Source organism: Schistocerca americana, chromosome 2 (assembly GCF_021461395.2).
Source record: "Schistocerca americana isolate TAMUIC-IGC-003095 chromosome 2, iqSchAmer2.1, whole genome shotgun sequence".
NCBI classification, from domain to species: Eukaryota; Metazoa; Arthropoda; class Insecta; order Orthoptera; family Acrididae; genus Schistocerca; species Schistocerca americana.
The window spans coordinates 983833264-983860855 of record NC_060120.1 but is presented as its reverse complement, the minus strand read 5'-3'; the positions used below and the strand labels follow the sequence as shown (position 1 = coordinate 983860855).

At 41.4% G+C, this 27592-nt stretch overlaps 1 protein-coding gene across 1 annotated transcript in view; it reads right to left on the bottom strand.

Moving 5' to 3' along the window:
- Positions 1-27592, bottom strand: part of LOC124596265 (dynein axonemal heavy chain 7) — a 1038560-nt gene that overhangs the window by 482930 nt on the left and 528038 nt on the right. Inside the window, 3 exon segments of the mRNA XM_047135340.1 lie at positions 10577-10718; positions 10804-10976; positions 11078-11290. Coding sequence (XP_046991296.1) covers positions 10577-10718; positions 10804-10976; positions 11078-11290 — 528 coding nt within the window.

The following is a 27592-nucleotide window of genomic DNA, read 5'->3' as shown; positions in this document are numbered from 1 at the left end:
TTTGCAGAAGTTTGGCTGAAAGTTGTTTGATCATTCAGCATACAGTCCATGTTTTCTTGCACCGTGCACCTCAAGAAATTCCTGATCTATGAGCAGCATTTTGATAGTGATGAAGAGCTGAAGATGACTGTCACATGCTGGTTCCATTCGCAGGCAGCAGACTTCTATGACACAGGAATACAAAAGTCAATCCCATGATACAACAAGCTTCTCACTTCTTTTGGTGACTGTTGAAAAATAGCTCAAACACTGCTGTACCTGATCCCAATAAAGTTTTTCATGCAAGAATGTTGTCCTGTAAGAATCTGGACGTCTGGCTGAAAATGACTTACAAGTTTGTGGCACCCTCCACTGGTAATGCTGGAATTCAATATGGTGTTGGTCCACCCTTAGCCTTGAGGACAGCTTCCATCTGGCAGGAATATGTTCAATAAGGTGCAGAAAAGTTTCTTGGGGAATGGCAGCCCATTCTTCACAGAGTGCTGCACTGAGGAGAGGTATCGATGTCGGTCGGTGAGGCCTGGCATGAAGTTGGCGTTCCAAAACATCCCAAAGGTGTTCTATAGGATTCAGCTCACGACTCTGTCAGGGCAGTCCATTACAGGGATGTTACTGTTGTGTAACCACTCTACCACAGGCTGTGCATTATGAACAGGTGCTCGATCATGTTGAAACAAGCAATTTCCATCCTCGAATTGCTCTTCAACAGAGGGAAGCAAGAAGGTGCTTACAACATCAATGCAGGCCTGTGGTGTGACAGTGCCATTAAAAAACAACTCGGGGTGCAAGCCCCCTTCATGAAAAACATGACCATACCACAACACCACCACCTCCGAATTTTACTGTTGGCACTACACCTGCTGGTAGAAGACGTTCACTGTGCATTCGTCATACCCACACCCTGCCATCAGACCGTGATTTGTCACTTGACACAATGTTTTTCCACTGTTCAGTCGTTCAATGTTTACACTCCTTCCACCAAGCGAAGTGTCATTTGGCATTTACCAGCGTGATGTGTGGCATATGAGCAGCTGCTTAACAATAAAATCCACATTTTTTCACCTCCCCCTAACTGTCATAGTACTTGCAGTGGATCCTGATGCCCGCATCTCGTGGTCGTGCGGTAGCGTTCTCGCTTCCCACGCCCGGGTTCCCGGGTTCGATTCCCGGCGGGGTCAGGGATTTTCTCTGCCTCGTGATGGCTGGGTGTTGTGTGCTGTCCTTAGGTTAGTTAGGTTTAAGTAGTTCTAAGTTCTAGGGGACTTATGACCACAGCAGTTGAGTCCCATAGTGCTCAGAGCCATTTGAACCATTTGGATCCTGATGCAGTTTCGAACTCCTCTGTGATGGTCTTGATAGATGTCTGCATATTACACGTTATGACCCTCTTCAACTGTTGGCGGTCTCTGTCAGTAAACAGATGAAGTTGGCCTATACACTTTTGTGCTGTATGTGTCCCTTCATGTTTCCACTTCATTATCACATCAGAAACAGTGGAGCCAGGGATGTTAAGGAGTGTTGGAAATCTTGCAAACAGACGTATTACACACGTGACGCTGTATAACCTGACTACATTCGAAGTCCGTAAGTTTCGCAGAGTGCCCCATTCAGCTCTCTCACGATGTCTAATGACTACTGAAGTCACTGATATGGAGTACCTGGTAGTAAGTGGCAGCACAATGTGCCTAATATGAAAAACGTATGTTGTTGCAGTGTAGTGCCCCTAGAATTTTACAAAAGTCTGGAGACACTTGTGTTCCAGCCATTGCGAACACCCGTTATTTATTGTTTGTGCAGCCGAAACTGGAAGGGAGGTAATTCGTCGGTGCTGGTAAGTGTTCAGCGCGACCTGCCAAGAAAGCTAATACGGCCCGGAAGCTCTATGGTTGGCTGCAAAGAGTAATGTAGCTTTGTATTGTTAAAAAACAAATGGAGAGACTCGAAATAGTGACTGTTTATTAGACATTGAACTGCTGTTGACAGTATGTTTTTCTGTACAAAGTGGAAATAAATATGTTCTGGTGCATTTAATGATATTCCAAGAGGAGCGTATTTTTTTAAAAAAAAATAAGAAGAGAGAGAGCGAGAGAGTGAAAATTTCCCCTTCCTAGCAGTGAAATCTTCGGAGAAGCATCTGGTGCAAGCAGAATACATCGGCACTGCAAGAAAGCAGAACCATCATTCTTCAACAAGTAAGTTCACGAAAACGCTTAAGCTGTATAGCAAGAACACGGTGACCGTAAAGAAAGGACCTGAGAAAGAAGGGGAAATATTAAAGAAGGAAAATCGCAGAACACTGCAGTTAGTCTCAAATCGCCGATTCCACCATCTATAAATGCTGACGGCGCCGCACACCAACGGCAACGCTACCGTACACCAATGCCGACGCCGCCATACATCAATGCCGACGTCACTTCACACCAACGCTGACACTGCCGTCCGCAAAAACCGCCGCCGCCGTCTACCAACGCGCCGCCGCCATACACCAATGCCAACATTGCATCACACCAACGCCAATGCAGCCATCCACAAAAGCCAATGCCGTCGTCCACCTATGCCGATGCCACCGTCCATCGATGCTGACACCGCTGTACACTGGTACCGACGTCGCCTTCCACCACCACCGGGTGAGCTACTACTGACCTTTGATTGTTTGTGAAGTGTGGGGGGTTGTGGAAATAAGCGAGTGTACTTTTAATGATAACTAGATTAAAGGCAAAACAAAACACAATGGAAAAAGAACATCAATCCGTAGAGTCTGTTGGGGCTATGGGAATTGAAACACAGGGGCTAGATTTAGGCGAATTAATGAGGTTTATCAAAGCGCAGTTTGAATCACAGAACACGAAACAGGACAAACTGAAGGAAGAATTAAACTCTAAGTTAGATTTGCAAAACACAAAACTAGAGGCTCAAGTTATTATCCTAAGTAATCAGATGCAAGAATGGAAAAAAGAATTGAAAAAAGAATTGTCCGATTCCCTGAGTAAACAGACAAATATTTTGTTTAAGGATTTAGAACAAATAAATGAAGCTCATCTAAAAGGGTTAGTTCAAAAACTAGAATATGATGTAGACTGTAAATGTAGTAATTTGGAAACACAATTTAATGAAAAATACGACTCTTTGAAAAATGTATGTAATGTTACATTTGATGTGGTCGAACGAGAATTAATTACGCTGAAAACCAATGTCCAGAAACAAGATAAGTTGCTGCCCCTAGCATATTTCAGAGGTCAAATCACGGGTGGAAACTGCAGAACAGAACTTCAAAGAAAAGTTAATGACTGCAGAGCTTATAAATTTGAATAGCTTAGAAGTACAAGTAGAAGAATTAATAGCATTAAATTTAAAGAGAAACTAAGTGTTGGTATCTCTTCACCTATAGTAACTTCCAATTTAGATAACACCAAGAAAGACTTAGAAACTTTGAGGAAAGAATTTAAGCTTATGCAGGAGAAACTACAGAAAGGCACAGTTTCCCAAAATATTATATTAAATAAGGACATGATAACTGATTTGCAATGGGGATCAAATTCAGGCTTGTCGAGACCGTTTCCTATACACCAAAAAACCCTATATTTAGATCATCCTGTGACGGGAGAGGAAAAGGGAATGTACAATGTTAAGGATATAAAACGGTATGTACAAAACCCCCAGGGACATTGGCGTTCTGTGTCAACGGGCGGAATGACGTCTGCCGGTTCCTGAGATGGGTTCGGTGTTACTTCCATATTGGTTTTCCTACAGCGAACTCCTTCAAATGCCGGAACAATTGTGGTACACAACTTGTGCTCACACAGTTACTTCGTGAGATTTGGCAATTTTTAACACATCACTCCACGTTGGATAAGGTGCCTCTAAAGCCTTTATAGTAATTTCTTCATCAGGTGCAAGATGGATAATAACAACAAAGATTATAAAGGCCCCATATTATGCACACTTTGAGGAAAGAATTTAAGCTTATGCAGGAGAAACTACAGAAAGGCACAGTTTCCCAAAATATTATATTAAATAAGGACATGATAACTGATTTGCAATGGGGATCAAATTCAGGCTTGTCGAGACCGTTTCCTATACACCAAAAAACCCTATATTTAGTAGATCCTGTGACGGGAGAGGAAAAGGGAATGTACAATGTTAAGGATATAAAACGGTATGTACAAAACCCCCAGGGACATTGGCGTTCTGTGTCAACGGGCGGAATGACGTCTGCCGGTTCCTGAGATGGGTTCGGTGTTACTTCCATATTGGTTTTCCTACAGCGAACTCCTTCAAATGCCGGAACAATTGTGGTACACAACTTGTGCTCACACAGTTACTTCGTGAGATTTGGCAATTTTTAACACATCACTCCACGTTGGATAAGGTGCCTCTAAAGCCTTTATAGTAATTTCTTCATCAGGTGCAAGATGGATAATAACAACAAAGATTATAAAGGCCCCATATTATGCACACTGTTTACAGGAAACATCACACTTGCATGCCGAGGCCTGTAAGTCAGCAGCCCATGGTGTGTAGGACTGCTTATGGTGCTTAACACTTAGGTCTAGCTGCAATGACATGAGTTTGGTGACCATAATGGTTGGTCAGCAATCCACAAACACCATAAAAAATCAAAACAGTGGGATCCAACAGTGGGCATAGTTTTGCACTACTTTGCACAGTTTTTTTCTAGAAGATGGAAGAGCATATTCTGATGTTCAAGGTAATGTAAATGACTTGCCTTATGATGAAGAACAAAATGACATAAACAGACCTCCCAACTCTCAGTCATGTCATCAAAACAAGCGAATGGTGGACTGGGTGGTGAGAAAACTGCAGCCATTGACTGTCGTTAATTTTGCAGCAGCTACAACAGCAATCTGAGCTGTTGCTGGCAGAATTTCCATAATTTTTCTTTCTTTTTCTGCATTTGTTTTTGTTTATGGAAGTCCCACTGATTTTCTTGCTGTTGCTGTTGTCAGTGCTGCTGCAGTTGCTATTGCTGTTGCTACAATTTTAGAAAATCACGATCCATCCTTCAGTGGAATAGCTGCACGTTGAGAAAGTTCCCGTCATTATTTTTCTATCCTACACCACATATGTGAAACGAAGTTTATGATAAAACCCCCTGGTGGTAATGTAGAGACCAGCAGAATGAAACAGGCAATTCCTGAGGTATGTGACAGTGGAGTTCACAAAGTGAACAGATAACCAGAATAAGTCCAGAGTGTAGCAGTTTCCTTAAACATATGCAACAGGGAGCAATACAAATTACAAGTATAAATTAGGCAAGATAAAGACTCTGCTACTGAATGGCGTGTAACAAGGGATTCAGAGACTAACAAGAAACTGGCTAACAAGAGCTGGGCTACAGTATTTAGCAGTAAACACTCATCAGAGGGTTGTGCCACTTGACATTTTTGCCTTGGGTACTGAGCCTTGTGCAGACATAAGCTGCAGCTGTGGTATGTAACCCAAGTACCTCTAACATGTGCTCCCTATCAATATTCAGGCAAGGTGGGGAATTCATATCACTGTCGGATACTATTCCATGCATTGGTAGTACAAATAGGATACATCCAGACAACAGGTTAGCTGGCCTAAACAGAATCTCCATCTGTTTGAAATCTTCTGCAGCAAGAACTCACAGGTAAGAATCTGACACTGCAATATTCATATGCACTAGATGTTTTAAAGGAAAAATAAACCAGTGGGACAAATAACATTCCTGTGCACTCAAACAATGAAAACTCCAGGTAGAAACACCAATAATGTAGAAGAAGATAGATTACCATGTACTGTAAAGGAAACACATTAAGTTTCAGACAGGAAGACACTTACCTAAAGCTTTTGGCCACAGCCTTCATCAGCAAAAGAGAAACACACAAGCAACCATACCTCATGCACACATGATCACCAACTCTGGCAGCTCGGACTGGAATGCAGATGTAGGATGCAAGCAGCAATCTGGAGGGGGAAGGGAAGAGCAAGGGATAGTAATGTATAGGTGGGACGAGAGACGAACGCTGTCTGGCAGAGTGTGCAGGGGCTAGAATGCCAACAGGCACAGAGTCAGGAGGTTGTGAGGCAGGAGAGGTGTGGAAAAAGGAGTGAAAAAGGAGAGGGGTGGGGAAAAATGGGCAGGAGCACTAGCAGATGGCAGAAAACAAAGATGGTGGGGGAAAGAAATGGGAAGGAGATGATACGACAGAGGGAGAGGAAACTGTTTGGTATAGGGTGAGGGAACAGTAAGTTACTGTAGATTGAGTCTGGGATACAGTCAAGAGTGGAGTATGTGTTGTACAAATTACTCCCAACCGTACAGTTCAGAAAAACTGGTGGTGGAGGGCTGGATCCAGATGGATCAGTAGTGAAGTAGCCATTGAAATAAAGCATGTTATGCTCAGCTGCATGTTGTCAGGCTGTATACGTGGACAAGGAAAAAAAATTCCCGGATTTTTCCTGGATTTCCCGGTTAAAAATACACTTTCTCCCGGGTGAAAAGACACTTTTCTGTGACAGTATACTCTTCCTTGGCAATGTAAAACTCATCAATCCTTTGAATGTTTATGGTTTTATATACGGACGTAGAATTTCCCGGCACTTTAGAAAATGAAACACAGGAGGGAAAAACACGTTTTGAAAGACCTTCGATGTGCAGCGACATGTACGCTGCATATTTCCGTATTACGAAGGTATAAATTTGAATTCCGCCAAACACCACATGTCACTTTCCAAAAACATTGAAATCAAGATTGCAATGCGCTTTTGTAAACCAGTCATAGCTCATGTCACATGATCTCGCCAGCTGATGACAGCATAGGACACGTGATGTAGTCAGCCAATAGCAGCAAGATCACTCTTAAGTAGCGCGAATACACAAATAGAAAAATTAATGGTTTAAATTAAAGCTGGAAGAGAAGCTAAGCTTCCACATGTAATGTTGATCTTTTTTGCACGTGTACACTTTAAGATACATCACACAAATGTGCTAGTAAAATTTTTAATAATGACGTAAATGTCTGATCTTCAGGGCTCGAAATTCTTCTAAATGGTCGTCCTCAAAGAATTGATTTTTAAATGAGAGTCAAACGGTTCGTGATTTAAGAATTTCGTCGTACATTCTCACACACAGTTGATCTTGTGTAAAAGGAAATTTGGTCTGAATGTAAAGCTTTTCAAACCACCATTCGCAATATTTTCCTGCGACCTGTTAGAAATAGATTCATTTCAGGAGTTGGAACATAGCGGCAGATAACAGGTGTCACTGCGCTTACGCAGCTATGACGACGTAGGAAGTCCATATGTTCGTACATGTAAAACATTAAAAGATCTTACATTATGTCATAAAAGAAACAAGACATCAGAGGATAATTCAAGAGCATCAGTATTTTGTGAACCATACTAAAATGGATAATTTGGCTTAAAATGCACATTCGTATGTCCAGATTCATATGTAAATTTTCTTGGAGTACCAGTACTGTATTCTCGTGTTTGGTTCTTTATTATGGCATAGTGCCATACGTGCACTTGAAATGCAGCAAACAGTTGAAACTAGCCAATAGTGTGAAATTAAATATTTCGTTTCAAATAAATTGACTGCCTCAGCAGAAAAGATTAATGAAAGCCAAATCTCTTTAGAAAACCGACAAAAATGACTTCATTGTTGTGCAAGGCGATTAATGCTTGACTGTCAGGAAGGTGGAAATTAAAACTAATGACATATTTCAGCTTTCCATAATTCATCTGATAACTCCCAGATGCAAAAATCTGTTCGTTATCATTTAACGTGAAAGCAATAAACGTAGAGGAAGCAACAAAATCACTGAACGTAAACACAAGTCACGTGGTGATGACCCATCTCCCCACCGGAACTGCTCTGGGCATCAGCCCAATATTTACTATATTTCCGAACCGGGGCAATATTAGTAGTGGGGCCCAGCCATACTTCCTGTAACCAGAAGTGAAAAAAGGTACAACTCATACGTGAGTCAACTGCTCAAACGAGTCTAATTTAAACAGTTGTCACGTCATGCTCATCGGAGACAATTTGTTGTTATGGAGCATTGCATAGTCTTCCTTAAGCCTTTGACACACTTTGCTGTTGGCAGAATCTTGTATGATCACTGTGTTTTGTTGTTGTTTACGGCGCATTTCCTTCTTCTTCTTCTTCTTTTTTTTTTTTTTTGCTGCTGCTGCTGCAGTCGGATGAAAAAATTCCCGGGTTTTTCCTGGATCTCCCGGTTGTCCCAGGTCGTATACGCCCTGGTTGTGCTACATGTTGGTCTACTTTGCTCTTGGCCACAGTTTGGCAGTGGCCCTTCATTCTGATGGACAGCTGGCTGATAGTCATACCAATATAAAAAGCTGTGCAGTGATTGCAGCAGAGCTGGTAAATAGCTTGGCTTCTTTCACAGGTGGCCCAGCCCCTGATGGGGTAGGATAAACCTGTGACAGGACTGGACACGGAAGTGATGGGTGGGTGGATTGGGCAAGTCTTACACGTGGGTCTTCCACAGGGGTATGATTCTTGCGACAAGGCACTGGGATTGGGAGTAGCATAGGGCTAAACTAGGTTGTTGTGAAGGTTGGTTGAGCAATGGAACACCACTTCAGGAGTGACAGGAAGGATCTTGGGTAGGATGTCCTTCATTTCAGGGCTTGGTGATAGGTAATCAAAGCCTTGGCAAAGGATGTAGTTCAGTTGGTCCAGTCTGTGGTACTACTGCCTGAGGGAGGGCCACTCCTTTGTGACTGGTTCTTGGGACTAGTGGGAGGATTGGGGTACAATGGGAAATGGCACGGGAGATCTGTTTCCAGCCTAGGTCTGGGGTCTAGTGCCTGTCTAAGAAGACACTGGTGTGAGACTCAGCATATTGGACCAGTCACAATGCGGCATCCAGGCTTGTTGGGTTTGTGGATTTTAGGGAGCACATAGAAGGTGAGTGAGTGGGGTGCCATAGGGCTAGAAGGGAAATGGATTCAGGGGAAAAGTTCTGGGCAGGTCCTAATACTTCAAGCAGAACTGCAGATTGTGTTGAACTTCTGGGATGAGATCACTCTGGCAAAGTTTATGCGTGGAGGAGTCAGATACTTGGCAGAACTGTCTGCCACCTTGCCACAAGGATCATATCCCTGTGGGAGGCCCAGTTGTAAGACCTGCCCAATCCACTGACCCAGCACTTCCCAGTCCAGTCCTGTCACAGGTTTATCCTAGCCCATCAGGGGCCGCACCACCTGTGAAACAGTCATGTCATTTACCAGCTCTGCTGCAATCACTGCACAGCATTTTATATTGGTATGACTACCAACCAGCTGTCCACCAGGATTAATGGCCACTGCCAAACTGTGACCAAGAGCAAAGTAGACCACCCTGTGGCACAACATGCAGTGGAGCATAACAATCTTGATTTCAATGGCTGCTTCACTACACAGGCAAACTGGCTCCTCCACTGTACCATCAGTTTTACTGAAATGCACAGATGGGAGCTATCCTTGTCTTCACACTCTCCACCAAACAGCTTTCAACTCCTCTGTTCTATCATCTCCTCCCCATTCTTGTCTCCAGCAATCTTTGTTTGTCATGCTCTGCCAATGCATCTGTGCATCTTTCCCTGCTCCTATTATTTTTGCTCCTTTTTTCCCCATCTCCCTGCCCCACTACCTTCTGCCAGTTCACCTGTTGGTATTCTAGTCCCTGCACACTCTGCCAGACAGTGTTTGCCTCTCCCCCTCCTGTACACTACTATCCCTTCCCCTTCAAGGCCACCTCCAGATTGCTGCATGCATCCCAGATGAAAGCTGCATTCTGGCTGAGCTGCTGCAGTTGGCAGTCATGTGTGCATGATGTGTGCTTGCTTTTGTGTATGAATGGTGTGTGTTTCTCTTTTGCTGACGAAGGCTGCAGCCAAAAGCTATAGGTAACTATCTTTTAATTGTGCCTGTCTGCAACTAAATGTGTCTTCTATATGGTACGTAGCATTCCTTAATGATCGTTCATCAAAACAAGCAATTAATAAAAAGTAAAACACAGTAACTTGAAGTTGTGCTCAAAACTGGTCTGTGTTGTAATGTGTGTTACGGAGCATGCGTTTAAAGATGTAGAAACCCAATATTCAGTATTATCACTCTAGGAAATGGTGGTTTCTTACTAAACATGGTTTAAATGAAGGCAAATGCTTTGAAATATCAGATATTTAATTAACAGGGATTCAATCAATAAAAAATTAATCATTTTGTGTATTTATGGATTACCCAGTGGTAGCGTAGCATTTTATATATATAGAAGTTCTACATAAAATCCAAGCAGAAATATTAACATAATTATATGTGAAGACACAAACACAAATATCACCGATGAAACAAGTAGTATTCTCATAGCATCCTTCGCAATTTTTGCTTATCTGTACACTTCGTTTTAATGGATATATTACTATGAAAATCCTGAGTGTACTTTTATTTCTATACCTCACAATAGTTTTGAAATTTGAAAAGTTGGCTATGAGAGTCTGATAAAAAGAGTACTAAAATTGTAAAGTTCAATTGGTATAATCATAATCAATGTTTGAATCGTAAAAATTTTAATGAATACCTGAAACAGCTCATACTCAGATATATGAGATGCGAGACGTGTAAGGGACTGCCTCCCAGAGCCTCCAACACCAACTAACAGACCATGGCTGCGAGGCTGTTTTAAAATACGACACAAACGAGAAAGATGTTCTATTGCAAACCTGCAAAATCATTTTTTTACTAAACATTATTGAAAATGTTCTTTACCAAGTGATTTCCATATTGTAGATGTATTTAAATAATTACCTGAAGAGAACAAGATTCATAGGCTTCTTTGACATGTTGTTGAATTCTGCAAGATATCCTTCACATACTGAGCGCAAGTGATCTAAATCTAAAACCTCAAGGTAATTTCTTGAGTCTGCTTTAGGATTTGCGAAATCACAGTAAATAAGATTTCTTAATTCACTTTCACCAACCTGTCAGTATAAAGTAAGAGGCCAAAAAGCATTAGCCAAGGTTAAGTCTTAAAAGTCTGCAGCCTAAATCATCATGATGATAAAATGGAACATCCAGTTACCCTTTTTTGTCCTTTTGGTAGCAGGTGCTTAAACATTTTATCAAGGTCTTCATTCAGATGTTCAGCTACAACATCATGTAAGGTATCAAAAATCCAGTCTCTGTCAGCATCATCCACCAATCTGTCATAGTAAACCCGGAGCACCTCATGGACCCACAATCGCTTCATTGAAAGCAGATCTTCTGTTGCTTCAGGCACAGATAAAAGGACACCCTAGATAAACACACATACAATGCATATTAATGTAAGAGAGGGTGAATGCACCAGGATACACTTTGGGGACAAGAATTAAATTTAAGGATTTATGCATGAAATAATTAAATATTTTTCTTAACTGACATTTTTACAGTGTTAAATTTGCAATAAAAAATTTTGTTGTGAATATATGTCAATCACAATTATTATCTTACCTGCCGAGTTCCATTCTGAGATTATCAGACAGACACATAGAGAATCTATTCTGTTCTCTCCTAACTAGTGTTGATCACAATTCTAAAGAGGCCAATAATATTTCAAAATTAATAATGAAAGTTACTGACAAAATATTTCTCACTTTAGTCAAAACAAATGGATAATGGCACAAAGAATTAACACTATTTTTTTCTGGCATTTTAAATATACCATACATTTTCTGTATGATGTAAGCTGATAAGATAAAAATTAGTCACCTGGCATGTTAGAGCAAATGGTTACTTCAGGAACTTCTACAAATTATAGAAACAAGTACAGCGAAGGGCACATCTTTTAAAAGTACACATCATTACTTGGGATGTCATCAAGGAGGTACGTAACAGTGCTTGTGTCATTCATTGTTTGTAACCCAGGATGTAAGACTGGTGTGTTAAGAGTGGCAAAATGGATGACTACATTTGAGCACAATAAAGCTTATGAGGAAAGTGATGGGTATTGAATTTCAGCATTCCTGTGACACTCTTCCATGGGTCAAACAAACACGTGTCCCTTTGGGCATCCTTTTGTTCACTTTGTTAAATAGTGCCTGTTAGTAAATTTTATTATACAAAACTAGAAAATTTCTTTTGCCCCACCTGCAAATGGATCAAGAAGAAGGGGAAATGATGACTGCACTCTGTGACACACTGCCTTTGCAGAATTTTTTTGAGCTGAGATGTATGTGTAGATGTGGAAGGGTCTTAGTTCAGTTACTTCCATGTTCCATGGATCATAATTGCAGTCTCTCACTATGATGAGTCATTTTTATAATTATACTACATCTTCTCAGCGAAAAATATGATATCTTGGAGGATATCTACTCTCTCTGTCTCTTACTCCCAAACACACACACACAACAATGTTTTAAACATTAATAAATATCTCTTTTGAGTAGAATGAGCTGTCAAGTACATATGATTTCAGTTAATTTATTATCAGTTAACTTACAAACATCACTGGGTAACTGAACTGACTCAAAAATTTTATGGCTAATTGCCTCACTCATTACTGTGCCACACTAAGGCTGGGTAAAGGATAATGTAGGTCTTTTATCATATTCATTATATTAATGTGGATTTTGAATTATGATTTAATGTTGACAATTTCATAATGCAGTAAATTCACTGGAAAGCTGTTGTCAGTATGCACACCAATTTAAACAGCTGTCTACAAGAGATTATAGTGTAGGCACCACATGTTATCCATAGTACAAGCTTCAGTGCAATAAACATTTTCTTCCTCAATTACATATTGCCCCAGAATATGATGGCTTATGATATTTGAGTATTACAGTAAAAAAAGTGTGTCAACTTTTGACATTTTCATCTTCAAAGTCGGATTTTACCTGTAACACACACATTGCAGAGCTAACAAGACACTTCAGAAAATCTGTAATTCATAACTTCCAATATAGTTCCTTATTGATATAAACATTACAGAATTTAGAATATTCTTTTTCAATTAGTGTTTTACATCCACAAATTATTTGTAATGTTGTTGTTAGGCCTTGTGGAGTATAGAATCACATGTTCTGCAGTTTATTAAGGTTTAGAGAAAGTCCATTTGCAGAGAACCGGTTATTAATTTTTAGTAAAATTTTATTTACATTTTCAAGAGGTAAGGTTGCTTCATTAGCCTTTTTGTAATAATACTTGCATTATCACTTGCATTGTCAGCAAAGAAAACTATTTTTGCTTCTTGGATATATGATGGCATATCATTTATATATAACAACAACAGCAAAGTAAATACGAATCCTTGTGGAACACTGGTAGTAATTATTCACCATTCTTAAGGAACTGCTTGTTTTTGTACACTCAGTGGATTTATTAATACAACACACTGCATCCTTTCAATAATGAAAACCATTGCTGGAATGATTTCTAATATCATAATATTTTAACTTCTCTGCGAAAATATCGTGAACTTCACAATCAAACTGAAAGTATTCACACCGGATGGTCACCTACGTAATGAGCTACATATTGTGCTCTATGCCCAGCAATCATGTTGTTTATTAGGTTTCTGCTGCACGAGACAATTGTCAATAAATGTTACTGCATGCTTTTTTTCTTATATCTGACATTATATATAGACAGGATGTTGAAATACTACTTAGGTTGCAGTCTTAACAACATCTTGTTTCTTTTGGCTTAGTGCTTTACCTCTACATAGTTATATTCCTTATATATTTCAGCTTTTACCTGCTTTAAAAAAGTATATAACCTACAGCACATAACATTTTTTATTGAAACTGTCTCTTTCAACTTATTGTTTTACCTCTGTGAAGTAACGTATGCTCTTGATGTTCTGGAAAATATTTTAGCATCTTCCTGCTACAAAAATTTTATAATTGTATACCAGTTATCATAGTTATATGAAAGTTATGTAACTGAAACTGCAATTGACAGTGCCATGAAAACACAAGCAACCTCTAGTGGGACTAAATGTCAATATGTTCCCTAGTAACTTTCACTGTGTGTTAGTTCAGTAGTGATCTTGATCAGTGATGTACTCTGTTGCATGTAATATGTGGCAGATGCACTTTGACGTGCCAAAGCATTTTACATCAGCTAAGATATCGAGTACATTTACATCTCTAAACAGGCACTTGTATTAACCTTTACTGAAGTAAGTGTAAGAATAATTCAATCTATATATTTGTGATGCTTTACACTTCTGTACACTGTTCACAGATCAGATGATGGTAACTCTTTTTTTAAAAAAAATCAGTAATTGTAAACAAAGCTTTTACAAATGCGATCTAAGCCAGAAGTTGCCCTCCTTCAAATTGAAATAACTGTGAATTTTGATAAGATTCATTTGGTACTGTTGTAGCAGCACTACCATGATGCTGGGGCTACACTAGATGACGTGATGACTGGTGCCTCCAGCTGCAGCCACGGATTCATGACTGGGCCATGTTAGCCACCCCTCTTACTAAAGTCTGCCCTTGGTGACTTGGTGTCACAGTGCAGAGGACCTGCAATCTGTACCAACTGCTGCCAGAGCCCTGCCAGGAGGCATAAGGTCATGGCTTGTGGATGGTAGTTATCTCTCCCATGGGAAGACGGGTACCAGAAGACAGACGCACCAAGGAGGAAGAGTGCACCACTGACAGGGCCTTGGCCTACTGACAGGTCACCAGCTCACTGCCCAGGTCTGATGTCAACATTGAAGGGCATCAACACAAGTACCGTCCCACTGGGGCAGAGGCCAGTAGCCACTACCACCATAAGCCTGCCATATCAGAGTGGAGTGGACCTGCCTCTCACTGATAATGGAGAAATGTTATTTATAAAAGGTCTAATGAAGCAACAGAGGATGTTTCAGATGGAACTAGAGAAAATAATGAGCCTATGTATGAATTAAAACAGAGTAATGAGGTGAACAAGGTGCTGTTACAGGACGCCAAGCAAAGAGCACTCGATGCATTCCTGAGGGGTTTGGCATTGGAAATCTAAGAGGGTGCACACTGGTGCACCTATGGATCTCCATGCAGCAGTGAGACTGGCAATGGAATTTGCAGTAAATGATGTTGCAACAGGAGTGAGAGATGCAGGAAGTATGTTTATGGCTAAGGTAAAATGTTTTAACTATATGTGTACAGGGCATGTACCAATGCAGTGCTGCCAACACAGCAGGAGTGGTATGAACCATCAGCATTATTATGGGAATAACTATAGGGGTTCACAGGATGGTAATAAGTTCACATTAAACTCATAGGTGAAACCTTGGAACTGCCAAAAGGCATTCCCATTAAAAATGAATGCAGGAAATAAAAATACACTCTGGCAGAATGCGTCATAGTGGGCATAGTAGGTGGAAGAACGTATAAGTGTGTTGGACAGAGGGTCCCATATGCTAGTGGCTTGGGTGATTCTTTTGTAGGTTGGAGGCAACGGGACCCACCACGTTACAGTTTGCACGGGGCAGGGGATAACGATGTACGGCCATTGGAGTTGGCAGTGGTAAATTTTCAATTGGAGGCAACTAAGTTTAAAAGCAGTCTCTCATGTAAGCGAGGGCTACAGCACAATACTAGTGTTACACTTTCTGAATCACCATCATGTCATAATTGACCTTTGACAGTATGAAGCGAAACTTAGTGGGAAGACATTCCAGTGAGGGGAAGCTGTTTTCAATGTTGACCTGTTGTGAGGAGCATCTGCAGTAGGAGGTGATCTAATTAAACCACAAGTAATGACATGAAGCTTTAATTCCATGACTGTGTGTCAAATGACATTATGAAGACACTGTGGGTGAGTGTGGAGCCTGACTTACTAGCTGGTATGATGTGTATAATGGAAACACTAGAGAGTAGTGATTTATTGGGTGTAGCACATTGCTCAGTGAGACGGAGTGTTGTACATGTACAGGAAAAGGGCAGAAGCAAGATAATATGCATCAATGTGGATAATTTTGGCATCTAGAAGGTTAAGCAGTTAAAGTAAACACTAGTGGCAACACATTAAAGATTCAAGAAGAGGAAGATTGCTACACAGAAGGTGTGATCTACAAACAGGTACAAGACTCTCTAAGACCACAATGCACGATAAGTATTGATTCACTTTGGTAGATGTCTTAGGATGGTTTAACTGAACTCCAGCACGGAATCATTTTGTGCTGACTATAACAATCAATTTCTCTGATTATATAGATATGGTGCTGATGCTGGACAAGCAGGCTGCCACATTTGGTGAACAGATGGGTGTTGAAGTTTGGGTGACCAGAGACAGTCTTCATGTAGGACATGATGAAGGAGAGATGTTGGTTGTTGAGAGTAAAAACTTAAGCACTAGCCCACTTCATCCTCAACCAAATAGAAGGATGGAGTGGGTTCACTGAATGATGAGGAGGATACTTATTGATTACATCAACTACCACCATAGGGCCTGAGATGTGTATTTACCTTTTGTGGGGAGCTGTATAATTTGAAAGTGGACATCAGCACATGGTTGTCATTATCTCAGGTGGTGTATGGTAAAAAGATACTGTCACCATTAGACATTATTAAGCATAAAGGGAGTGGGAACAGAGATTCTGTATGGGTGTTCACAAGTTTGGAAGAGGGTCCAAAAAGTAAGCACCAAGACACTGGAGATGCAAGAGGAGGCAGTGAAGTCCACAGGAAACTTGCCTCAGTACAAGATGGGCCACATATGGTGAAGGGTGAATTTGTGAATGTGAGGACAGGTTCGTGGCCTCGTCTACTGATTCTATGAGCACATAAGCAGTAGAAACTGAGCAGGCTAATGGTGAGAGTGGTTTGTCAGTTATCAGATCAGAAGCTTCAACACTATGTGTGTTATAGAGTCCCTCTGGGGCTAGAAAGAATTTCTGCCAATGGTCCTCATTCAAGATGTGGAGAAAGTCTTGTTTGTGACTACTGAAGGTGCATCTTTTGAAAGCTATAGCTCACACCAACATCACCTATCACCAGATCTCACAAACGAATAACAGAAGAAGCTACTTGCCATTCTTCAAGAGTTCTCTGAATGTGACAATCCACAGGTAAAGAGAAAATTAGACAAATCAATGGTGAAGCACCAGATTAGCACTGGAGACCATCAACAAATAAGCCAGAGAGCATACTGTGTTTCAGCAATGGAACGGCAAATAATTCGTGATGAGGTAGAGAAAATTATGAAGAATGACATCATTCAGCCTTCGCAGAGCCCATGTCATCACCAGTGGTCCTTGTCATGAAGAAGGATGGCAGTTGGGACTTTTGTGTTGATTACAGGAAGCTTAATAAGATAACTAAAAAGGGCATTTAGACTCTTTCACGAATTGATGATACATGAGATTGTCTGAAGGGGGCTAAGTTTTTCTCAACCATGGCATGTACTCAAGATACTGGCAAATCGAAGTAGATGAGGCTGATCACGAGAAAACTGCATTCATCACCCCTGGGAGCCTGTATGAGTTTAAGGTAATGCCATTTGGTTTGTGTAATGCACCAGCAACTTTTGAATGGATAATGGATAATCTTCTAAGGCACCTGAAGTGAACGATGCGTCTTTGTTATTTAGATGACATTATAGTGTTCTCAGAGACATTTGATGAACATATAAAAAGACTGAGGGCTGTTCTTAAGTGTCTCCAACAAGGCAGACTGAAACTTAATCCAAGAAAGTGTCTCTTTGGAGCAAAAGAAATCAAAATACTTGGACACCTTGAGTCAAACGAAGGTGTGCGGCCAGACACAGAAAAGGTGAAATCTATAACGGAATTTCCTATTCCTAAAAGTATTAGAGATGTGAGAAGCTTCCTCGGATTATATTCTTGTTGCTGTTGTGGTCTTCAGTCCTGATGCAGCTCTCCATGCTACTCTATCCTGTGCAAGCTTCTTCATCTCCCAGTACCTACTACACCCAACATCCTTCTGAATCTTATTACTGTCATTTTATCAAAGACTTTTGTATCAAAGCCAGGCCACTCCAAGAGTTGTTAAAAGCTGATGCTAAATTTATCTGGAGTGGTGCTCAACAAGATTCTTTCAACGTGCTGCAAAAAGCTCTGATGACTGACCCTGTACTAGGTCTGTATGATGAGAGAGCACCTACAGAACTACACACAGATGCCAGCGGGTATGGGATCGGTGCTGTTCTGGTGCAAATTTCGGGTGGAAAAGAGAAGGTTATAGCCTATGCTTCTAGGACACTAACACAAGCTGAGAGAAACTACTCAACTAGAGAAAGAGAATGTCTTGCTGTGATCTGAGCCATGTGAAAATTTTGACAGTATCTCTATGGAACTGATGGCCTTGGGAGAGCCAGTCCTGACAAAACTCTACCATCTGGTGAGCAAGATGTATGAAACAGGCGAAATACCCTCAGACTTCAAGAAGAATATAATAATTCCAATCCCAAAGAAAGCAGGTGTTGACAGATGTGAAAATTACCGAACTATCAATTTAATAAGTCACAGCTGCAAAACACTAACACGAATTCTTTACAGACGAATGGAAAAACTAGTAGAAGCCAACATCAGGGAAGATCAGTTTGGATTCCGTAGAAACACTGGAACACGTGAGGCAATACTGACCTTACGACTTATCTTAGAAGAAAGATTAAGGAAAGGCAAACCTACGTTTCTAGCATTTGTAGACTTAGAGAAAGCTTTTGACAATGTTGACTGGAATACTCTCTTTCAAATTCTAAAGGTGGCAGGGGTAAAATACAGGGAGCAAAAGGCTATTTACAATTTGTACAGAAAACAGATGGCAGTTATAAGAGTCGAGGGACATGAAAGGGAAGCAGTGGTTGAGAAGGGAGTAAGACAGGGTTGTAGCCTCTCCCCGATGTTGTTCAATCTGTATATTGAGCAAGCAGTGAAGGAAACAAAAGAAAAATTTGGAGTAGGTATTAAAATTCATGGAGAAGAAATAAAAACTTTGAGGTTCGCCGATGACATTGTAATTCTGTCAGAGACAACAAAGGACTTGGAAGAGCAGTTAAATGGAATGGACAGTGTCTTGAAAGGAGGATTTAAGATTAACATCAACAAAAGCAAAATGAGGATAATGGAATGTAGTCTAATTAAGTCGGGTGATGCTGAGGGAATTAGATTAGGAAATGAGGCACTTAAAGTAGTAAAGGAGTTTTGCTATTTGGGGAGCAAAATAACTGATGATGGTCGAAGTAGAGAGGATATAAAATGTAGGCTGGCAATGGCAAGGAAAGCGTTTCTGAAGAAGAGAAATTTGTTAACATCCAGTATTGATTTAAGTGTCAGGAAGTCATTTCTGAAAGTATTCGTATGGAGTGTAGCCATGTATGGAAGGCCGTCAGGAAGTGAAACATGGACGATAAATAGTTTGGACAAGAAGAGAATAGAAGCTTTCGAAATGTGGTGCTACAGAAGAATGCTGAAGATTAGATGAGTAGATCACATAACTAATGAGGAAGTATTGAATAGGATTGGGGAGAAGAGAAGTTTGTGGCACAACTTGACCAGAAGAAGGGATTGGTTGGTAGGACATGTTCTGAGGCATCAAGGGATCACCAATTTAGTATTGGAGGGCAGCGTGGAGGGTAAAAATCATAGAGGGAGACCAAGAGATGAATACACTAAGCAGATTCAGAAGGATGTGGGCTGCAATAGGTACTGGGAGATGAAAAAGCTTGCACAGGATAGAGTAGCATGGAGAGCTGCATCAAACCAGTCTCAGGACTGAAGACCACAACAACAACAACAACAACAACAACTCTATGGAAGGCCATTCACAGTTGTTACAGACCATCATTCACTTTGTTTGTTGTCAGGTCTTAAGGATCCAACAGGACGACTTGCCAGGTGGGCACTATGCCTTCAAGACATACATTACCATAGTGTAAAAAAGTGGGAGGAAACACCAAGATGCCAACTGTCTCTCAGAAAACCTTGTGCAAGACCATCAAGACTTTGATGAAGATAGTGTCTCTCTCACTGAACTCCAGGATCTCTCTGCTGAGCAGAAGAAGGACACCAAGATATCTCAAATTATGCTTGCCTTAAATTGCTCAGATGATGTGAAAGGACAATTTCAGGCAGTTAATGGATTACTTTGCAAGAAAAACTTTGATCCATTTGGAAAGAGGTGACTACCAATGATTCCTAAACACACGCGCTTAGATGTTCTACAGAAATTCCATGACACACCTGGGGCTGGTCATTTAGGATTTATTAAGGCATACAATAGAATCCGCAAGAGATTTTTCTGGCCAGGTTTATTTAGGAGTTACCGCCACTATGTGTTGCACCGTTGGGAGTGCCAGAGGAGAAAGGCAGTTCCTCAGAAACCACCTGGCCGACTGATACCAATTCCACCAGCCAAAACACACTTTCCAGCATGTTGGGATTGACCTCCTTGGACGATTCCCAGCATCTGCTAGTGGCAATAGATGGATTATTGTTTGCACTCATTATCTGATATGCTATGCCATTACAAGAGCCGTGAAAACAGCCGAAGCATCTAAGGTAGCCAAATTCATTGTGGAAGACATTGTGTTAAAACACAGTGCCCCAAGGTCGTTAATTATGGATCGTGGTAAAGATTTGCAATCAAATCTTGTGACAGAGATAAACCGTCGGTGCAATGTTACTCGCCACCTGATGACTGCCTACCACCTGCAAACTAATTGGCTTAATGAATGCCTTAGTAAGACCTTGGCCGACATGCTATCAATGTTCATCAATGTTGAGCAGAGAAACTGGGGTGAGGCGCTACCTTTCATGACGTTTGCCTACAACACCGCCAAACAAGACACCACAGGATTTACGTCATTTTTCCTGGTGCCTGGGCATGAGGCGACTACGACGAAGGACACTGTGTCTCCGTTACATACTGACGATATGGACGATGACTACATTAGCCAGATGTTAACCAGAGATAAGGAAGCTTGGTAGTTAGCTTGACTCCGCATGCTGCAGGCTCAAGAAAAAAAATCGCCAAAGGTATGATGTGAGTCACCGCCCTGCTGTCTACCAGCCTGGTTACCTCGTCTGGATCTTCACTCCTGTTCAGAAGGTTGGTCTCTTTGAGAAGCTCCTCAGGCGCTACTTTGGACCTTATAAGGCATATGGGTAGATCACATAACTAATGAGGAGGTATCGAATAGAATTAGGGAGAAGAGGAATTTGTGGCACACCTTGACTAGAAGGATGAATCGGTTGGTAGGACATGTCCTGATTGGAGGGCAGCGCGGAGGGTAAAAATTGTAGAGGGAGACCTAGAGATGAATACACTAAGCAGATTTAGAAGGATGTAGGTTGCAGTAGGTACTGGGAGATGAAGCTTGCACAGGAGAGAGTAGCATGGAGAGCTGCATCAAACCAGTCTCTAGACTGAAGACCACAACAACAACAACAAGGTTGTAATAGAGTTGTCTGACATTACTTATGAAGTAGAAGATTTTGACCCGGACACAAAATGACAAAAGATCAGAGATGCGGTCCACGTCCTTCAAATGACATCCTATAAGGATCTTGCAACCCAGCGGAAAGGTGACGAAGAGCATAGCAGGAAAAGAAGTTCTAAGAAGATCACCGCCAGAGCAAGAATCAGTCATCAGGAGTAGGAGTAAGCAGGACTGATGACTCGTTCTCGGACTAGGAGGATGTAACATGGAGATGCTGTTCTCTTAAGTAGGGAGCAATGTCACAGAAGAAGCTGAGTAGCACTGTGGTTTAGTGGTTATGATACTAAACAGATGCATGGAGGTTCGTGAGTTCAGAACTCACCTGGACTGTACAGTTTTAATTTCTGTATTTGGTTTGAATACATTCTAGAAGTATCCACAAATATCAAGAATCATTGTACTGGAATGTTCTGTAGCTGCATATATACTGTATGTGCTCTGGCCGGAGGCAGTTCGTTCCAACCTCTTGCATGTGCAAGTGCTGAATAAACCTTCGTTAAGTGAAGTTGGTGTTCATCATTCATCTAATTGCACCTTCTTCTATGTGACAATATTTGTGTTTGACTTCTGCACCCGCCATTTTCCAACTGTATTTGGAACAGGTGATTGCACAAGTGCCAAACTGTTCAAACTATTTGGACGATATTGTCGTAGCAGGTCATTCACCTGAAGAACATATTGCAAATTTTCATGCTTTGTTTTGCATGTTATCTGATTCAGGACTTTGCATGTTATCTGATTCAGGACTAAAGTGTAGACTGGACAAATGAGATTTTTTAAAAACCTGAGTGACAGTATCTTGGTCATGTCATAAACAGTCAAGGTGTACATACCCTTCAGTCACATTTGTTACCCTTATGAGATTTGCCATTTCCTTGCAAGTCACAGAATTGTAGTCAGTCTTAGGGAAAATGAACTATTATATTTGGTTCATACCAAACGCTGCACAAATGCAGCTCCACTGCATCACTTGCGTTGAAAGAATGTCCCCTTTGTTTGGACAGATGAGTGTTAAGTAGCTTTTTAAAAACTTAAAGATGCATTGCTCAGTGATCGATGCTTAGTTCGCTTTGATCCTGACAAACCAGTTGTATTCCTCTTATGAAGTCAGTGCACTGCTTTCACACAGAATTGGTGATAAAGACAGGCCTACTGCTTTCGCATCAAAAGTGTTATCAAAAGTTCAGTGTCATATTCAGAAATCGAGAAAGAGGCTTTGGCTATTGTGTATGGAGTCATCAAATTCCACCACTACTTGTATGGCAGAAAATTCTACTTAGTAATGGATCACAAGCCTTCGTAGTCTTTGTTTCCTCCAATGAAACCAGTTCCTGTACAAACTGTCCAAAAATTGCAAAGATGTGCTTTGTTGTTGCCTCAATACCAGTACGAGATTGTGTATTGTCCGATAGCTCAACATGGTAATGCGGAACCACTTTCACTGATTGGCCCTCATACAGGCTTTGACTCTTCTGCTGCATCTTGTTGTCACATCGATGCTCAGGATTCTGAATTTCTTCAGTCTTTTCCACTGAATTATAAGAAAATTGCACAGGCCATGGAAGCTGATCCAGATTTGAACGTTTTGCTAACATACATTCCCACATCTTGGCCTCACTCATTGAATAGCGTAAAGAACTCTGTCCTGCACTGATACTTTGAACATCAGCATAGCCTCACTGTCCAGAAAGATGTAGTTCTTGTTCAAAATGATGTAGACAGTCACTTGTGTTGATCCCTAAAGCTTTGCAAAAGGAAGTGTTGCAGTTACTTCACCAAGGACACTGTGTGATTGTTTGTATGAAACAGTTGACACATCGACACTGTACTTGACAGGATTTGGACACCCATATGCATGTGTGGAAAATCAGTCCGCTCCACCAAAAAAATTCTCTGCTTGGCCTAAGTCACAATTGCCATGGCAATGTGTGGACATAGACTTTGCAGGACCTTTTTTGGAACACTCAATGGTTGATTGTGGTTGACTCGTGTAGTAAGCTTCCTTTTGCTGAGCCAATGAACTCAACAATGTCACTAGCACAATTCAGGTGTTGTCCTCTATTTTTTGCCTTGAAGGTTTACCTGGAGTAATAGTGTCAGAGAGCAGGTCACAGTTCACGTCAAATGAATTTTCAAACATTCTGTGAACACAATAGCATACAGCATCTAACTAGTGCACCGCTCCATCCACAGTCAAACGGCAAAGTAGAATGTTTTGTCAGAACCTTTAAGTGGCAGGTGACCAACCTTCACCCCGCAGTCACCAGTGATCAAGCATTACAACTGTTTCTCGCCTCATATTGTTCGCACCCACAAGATGGGCCATCGCCTGTGGAATTGCTTCATGGTTGCCACCATTGGACATTGCTCCACCTGCTCCACCCTCCTCAGCATCCGGCACTGAAGGAAGGCCCCAAGTATCGCTTCTCATTGCATAATATTCCCTTTTACAGGGTTTTTAGCAGCCATCAGACGGTGGGCACAAGGTGAGATTGTCTATGACTTTGCACTTACGTGTACCTTATTTCAGGTCCATATGCTTGCAGTGCCGACATCAAACTGAACTTCGCCTCTCTCATGCACACAATGATCTTGCTGCGTCTCTTCCCCCAGATTCACAGGTTCAGACGACAGCATGGCCACAACAGCCGCCAGAGGGTGTCCTTACCACACCGCGGGACAACCCCATGGAGACGGAGACTTCGCCTACTACGCCTCCTCTCGTCCTACTGATAGAGCTGGAACTGCCCATACCATAGCATTTGCCACCTTCTTAATCTAGTTCCTGGCATCAGGAGGTGGACACATACCCTCCTGATTGTTTTCCACGGACATTTCTGCCAGAGAGCAGGCCAGATGGTGGGGTACAACCAGAAGCTTGACATCCCCTGCAGCCAAAGCTTGCAGTCATGCAAGGCATCCACCCTCCTGCCTCCCCTGCTATGGTCACACTCCCTACATGATGACAGTCCACTGCTTTGGGGGTAAGGTATGTTCTGGCATATCAACAAGTGCCAGCATAGAGATGAAGAACACAAGAGGAGAGAAGGCTGTGAGACAATGACAGCCAACAGCTTACTGGCTAGGACCGCACCACGACAGCAGCGGCTTTTACAGGAAAGGAATACAAATGCTGCTCCTGCCAGCCACAGCTGCACAGTACTAGATGCAGCCTAGCAGAGAGCGCTATGATAGCAGTTATTGATAATTCATCGTCATTGCTTGTATGGACATTGCATGTCACCCATCACTTGCAACACCGTTTTAAATACAAAGTTAAGTATTCTCGATCTTCTTTATAGTAATAAAAACTATTAATGTGATTTGCTTGAATTGTTGTATATCTATCCGAGAGTGCAGCATCCTTTAGGCACCCTATAAGCGATGAGTGTGCAGGACCCCACAGTATCACCTATAAGAAACATGTGGTACAGCAAAGGGCATCCACATAGTACCACGCTATGCAAACCTATTCATCGGCCATCTACATAATTCAATACCTTCCCTTGCTGACAGTATGGGTAATGTAACGGATGATGATAAAAAGAAGGCCAAAATTCTAAACCTAGCTTTCAAAAACTTGTTTACGGTATAGGACTGCAGCACCATTCCCCTTTTCAATTATCAAACAAACACAAGGATGGCTGACATAGTGTTTAGTGTATCTGGGATTGTAAAACAGTTAAGATCCTTAGATGTCAGGAAGGCATCTGGCCCAGATGGTACCCCTGTGAGATTATATGTTGACTATGCTACAGATATAGCACCATTCTTATCCATCATCTATCAGAGGTCATTGGAACAGCAGAAAGCTCCACAGGACTGGAAGAAGGCCCAGGTCATAACAATCTATAAAAAGGGTAGAAAATCAGATGCACATAGTTACCGTCCAATTTCACTGACATCGATTTGTTGTAGAATCATGGAACATATTTTGTGTTCAGACATAATGACCTTTCTAGGCTCTGAGAAGCTCATCTGCAGAAACCAGCACAATTTTAGGAAACAGCAGTCATGCGAGGCACAGCTGGCCCTCTTTGTGCATGATATACAACAGGCTCTGAATACCGGTTTCCAGGCTGATGCCACATTTCTCTACTTTCAAAAGACATTCCACTCAGTTCTACACTGTCGCTTGCTCCAAAAAGTGCGCGCTTTCGGTCTATCCGATGACATACGCGGTTGAATAGAAAGTTTTCTAACAGACAGAGAGCATTTACATATGTCTGCCTGTGTCTGTATATGTGCGGATGGATATGTGTGTGTGTGTGTGTGTGCGAGTGTATACCTGTCCTTTTTCCCCCTAAGGTAAGTCTTTCTGCTCCCGGGATTGGAATGACTCCTTACCATCTCCCTTAAAACCCACATCCTTTCGTCCTTCCCTCTCCTTCTCCCTTTCCTGTTGAAGCAACCGTGGGTTGCAAAAGCTTAATTTGTGTGTGTGTGTTTGTGTGTTTTTTGTCTCTATCAACATACCAATGCTTTCGTTTGGTAAGTTACAGCATCTTTGTTTTAGATATATTTTTCCCACGTGGAATGTTTCCCTCTATTTTTTTTTCCCCTCCTGAGGCAAGCTGGCCCACAACTGTTGTAACTGGTCCTCAATATTGTACATACTGGCAGTGAGATGGAGTTCATGTTTCAGCTGGCCCCACACATGTTCTATCATGGCAGATCTGGGGATCTTGCTGGCCACTGGAGTACCTCAATGTCATGCAGACAGTTCATAGAGACAGGTGATATGCGAAAGTGAGCATTGTCCTGATGAAAAATAGTATCACAGTAATACAACCTCTCCCCAGGTTGCCACAGTGCTTACAGATAATTGTCATCCAGGGTACTGGTGAACTTTGATTCATCACTGAGCACAATATGATGCCATTCACCAGCAGTCCATACCTCCCTGTTACAACATCATTCCAAACACACCCATTTGTGTTGAGCTAATAGCAGCCTATGCATGAAGTGTTCATTCCTTAGTCTGGCTGCTGCTAGTCTGCAAACAAAGATGTGTGGGATGACACAGAATGTTGCAGAGAGTCCGTTACCTGTCCTCAAAAGGCAAACACATATGTGAAGGGGTGCTTGGGGCACAGTACAGAGATCACCCCCTTGTGGTGATCAGACATGGCTGACTGGAACCTTGACAATGAGTTTTACTGCCCTCATATAACCATGCAGCCCAACATCAGACCACTATAATATCAGAATGCCTCCCAAATCTGGATATTGCATAATTCAACCTTCTGAACAACTGGAGATCCACCCTCAAACGCTGTCAGGTGCTGAAAACGATGTGTCAAACAAGTATGCGGCGTCTCCTTGTTCTCCACAGTGATCACTCAACATCCAATTCTGCTCACACCCCTCATATACCATATCAGGCCTGACAGTAACATTGAACATGAATAGCGCTGATGCACCCTGTTGACCATTTTACCAATCACAGAGAATTGCTGCTCTACTTAGTTACATGCACATTGCTGATGTATACATGAACGAAGTTATCTTTATGTCTGTCTGCTGGGTCCTTCACTTTTTTGTCAGGTACAGGAGCTACAGTACATGTAAAATGTTGGTAACGCTACCTTCTTTTTATTATTGCACATGCCTTCATGTAACTAATTCATTGGTAAAAAATTATCTTTCAATTGTCTGTTGTTACATGTACAAACTGTTCAGTACTGTGATTTCTTTGATAAGTACAAGTATCATTGACTACAGCAGCTTGCTCAGTAATGTGTAGCAATCACAATTACAAATTAAAGTCAGCCTGGAGGTGCCTCTGGACACATAGGTTAAGAAACTAGACTTAAGTGAAACTAAATGTTTGTCTAATTTTACATGAAAACTTTGGTGATATAATGTTTCATTTAGAATTACTTTTGTTACACAGAACTACAACAAAAAACTACATTGAAATCTTGTATAATCTGACAGCAATATTCTATATCTACATCTATGTACATACTCTACAAACAACAGTATGGTGTAGAGTGGAGGGTACAATGTACCACTATTAGCCATTTCCCTTCTTGTTCCACACACAACTGGAGCGAGCAAAAAATGATTTTCTATAAGCCTCCGTATAAGCTGTAATTTTCCTCATCTTACATTCGTGGTCCTTAGGCAAAATTTAAATTGCCGCAGAAGAATTGTT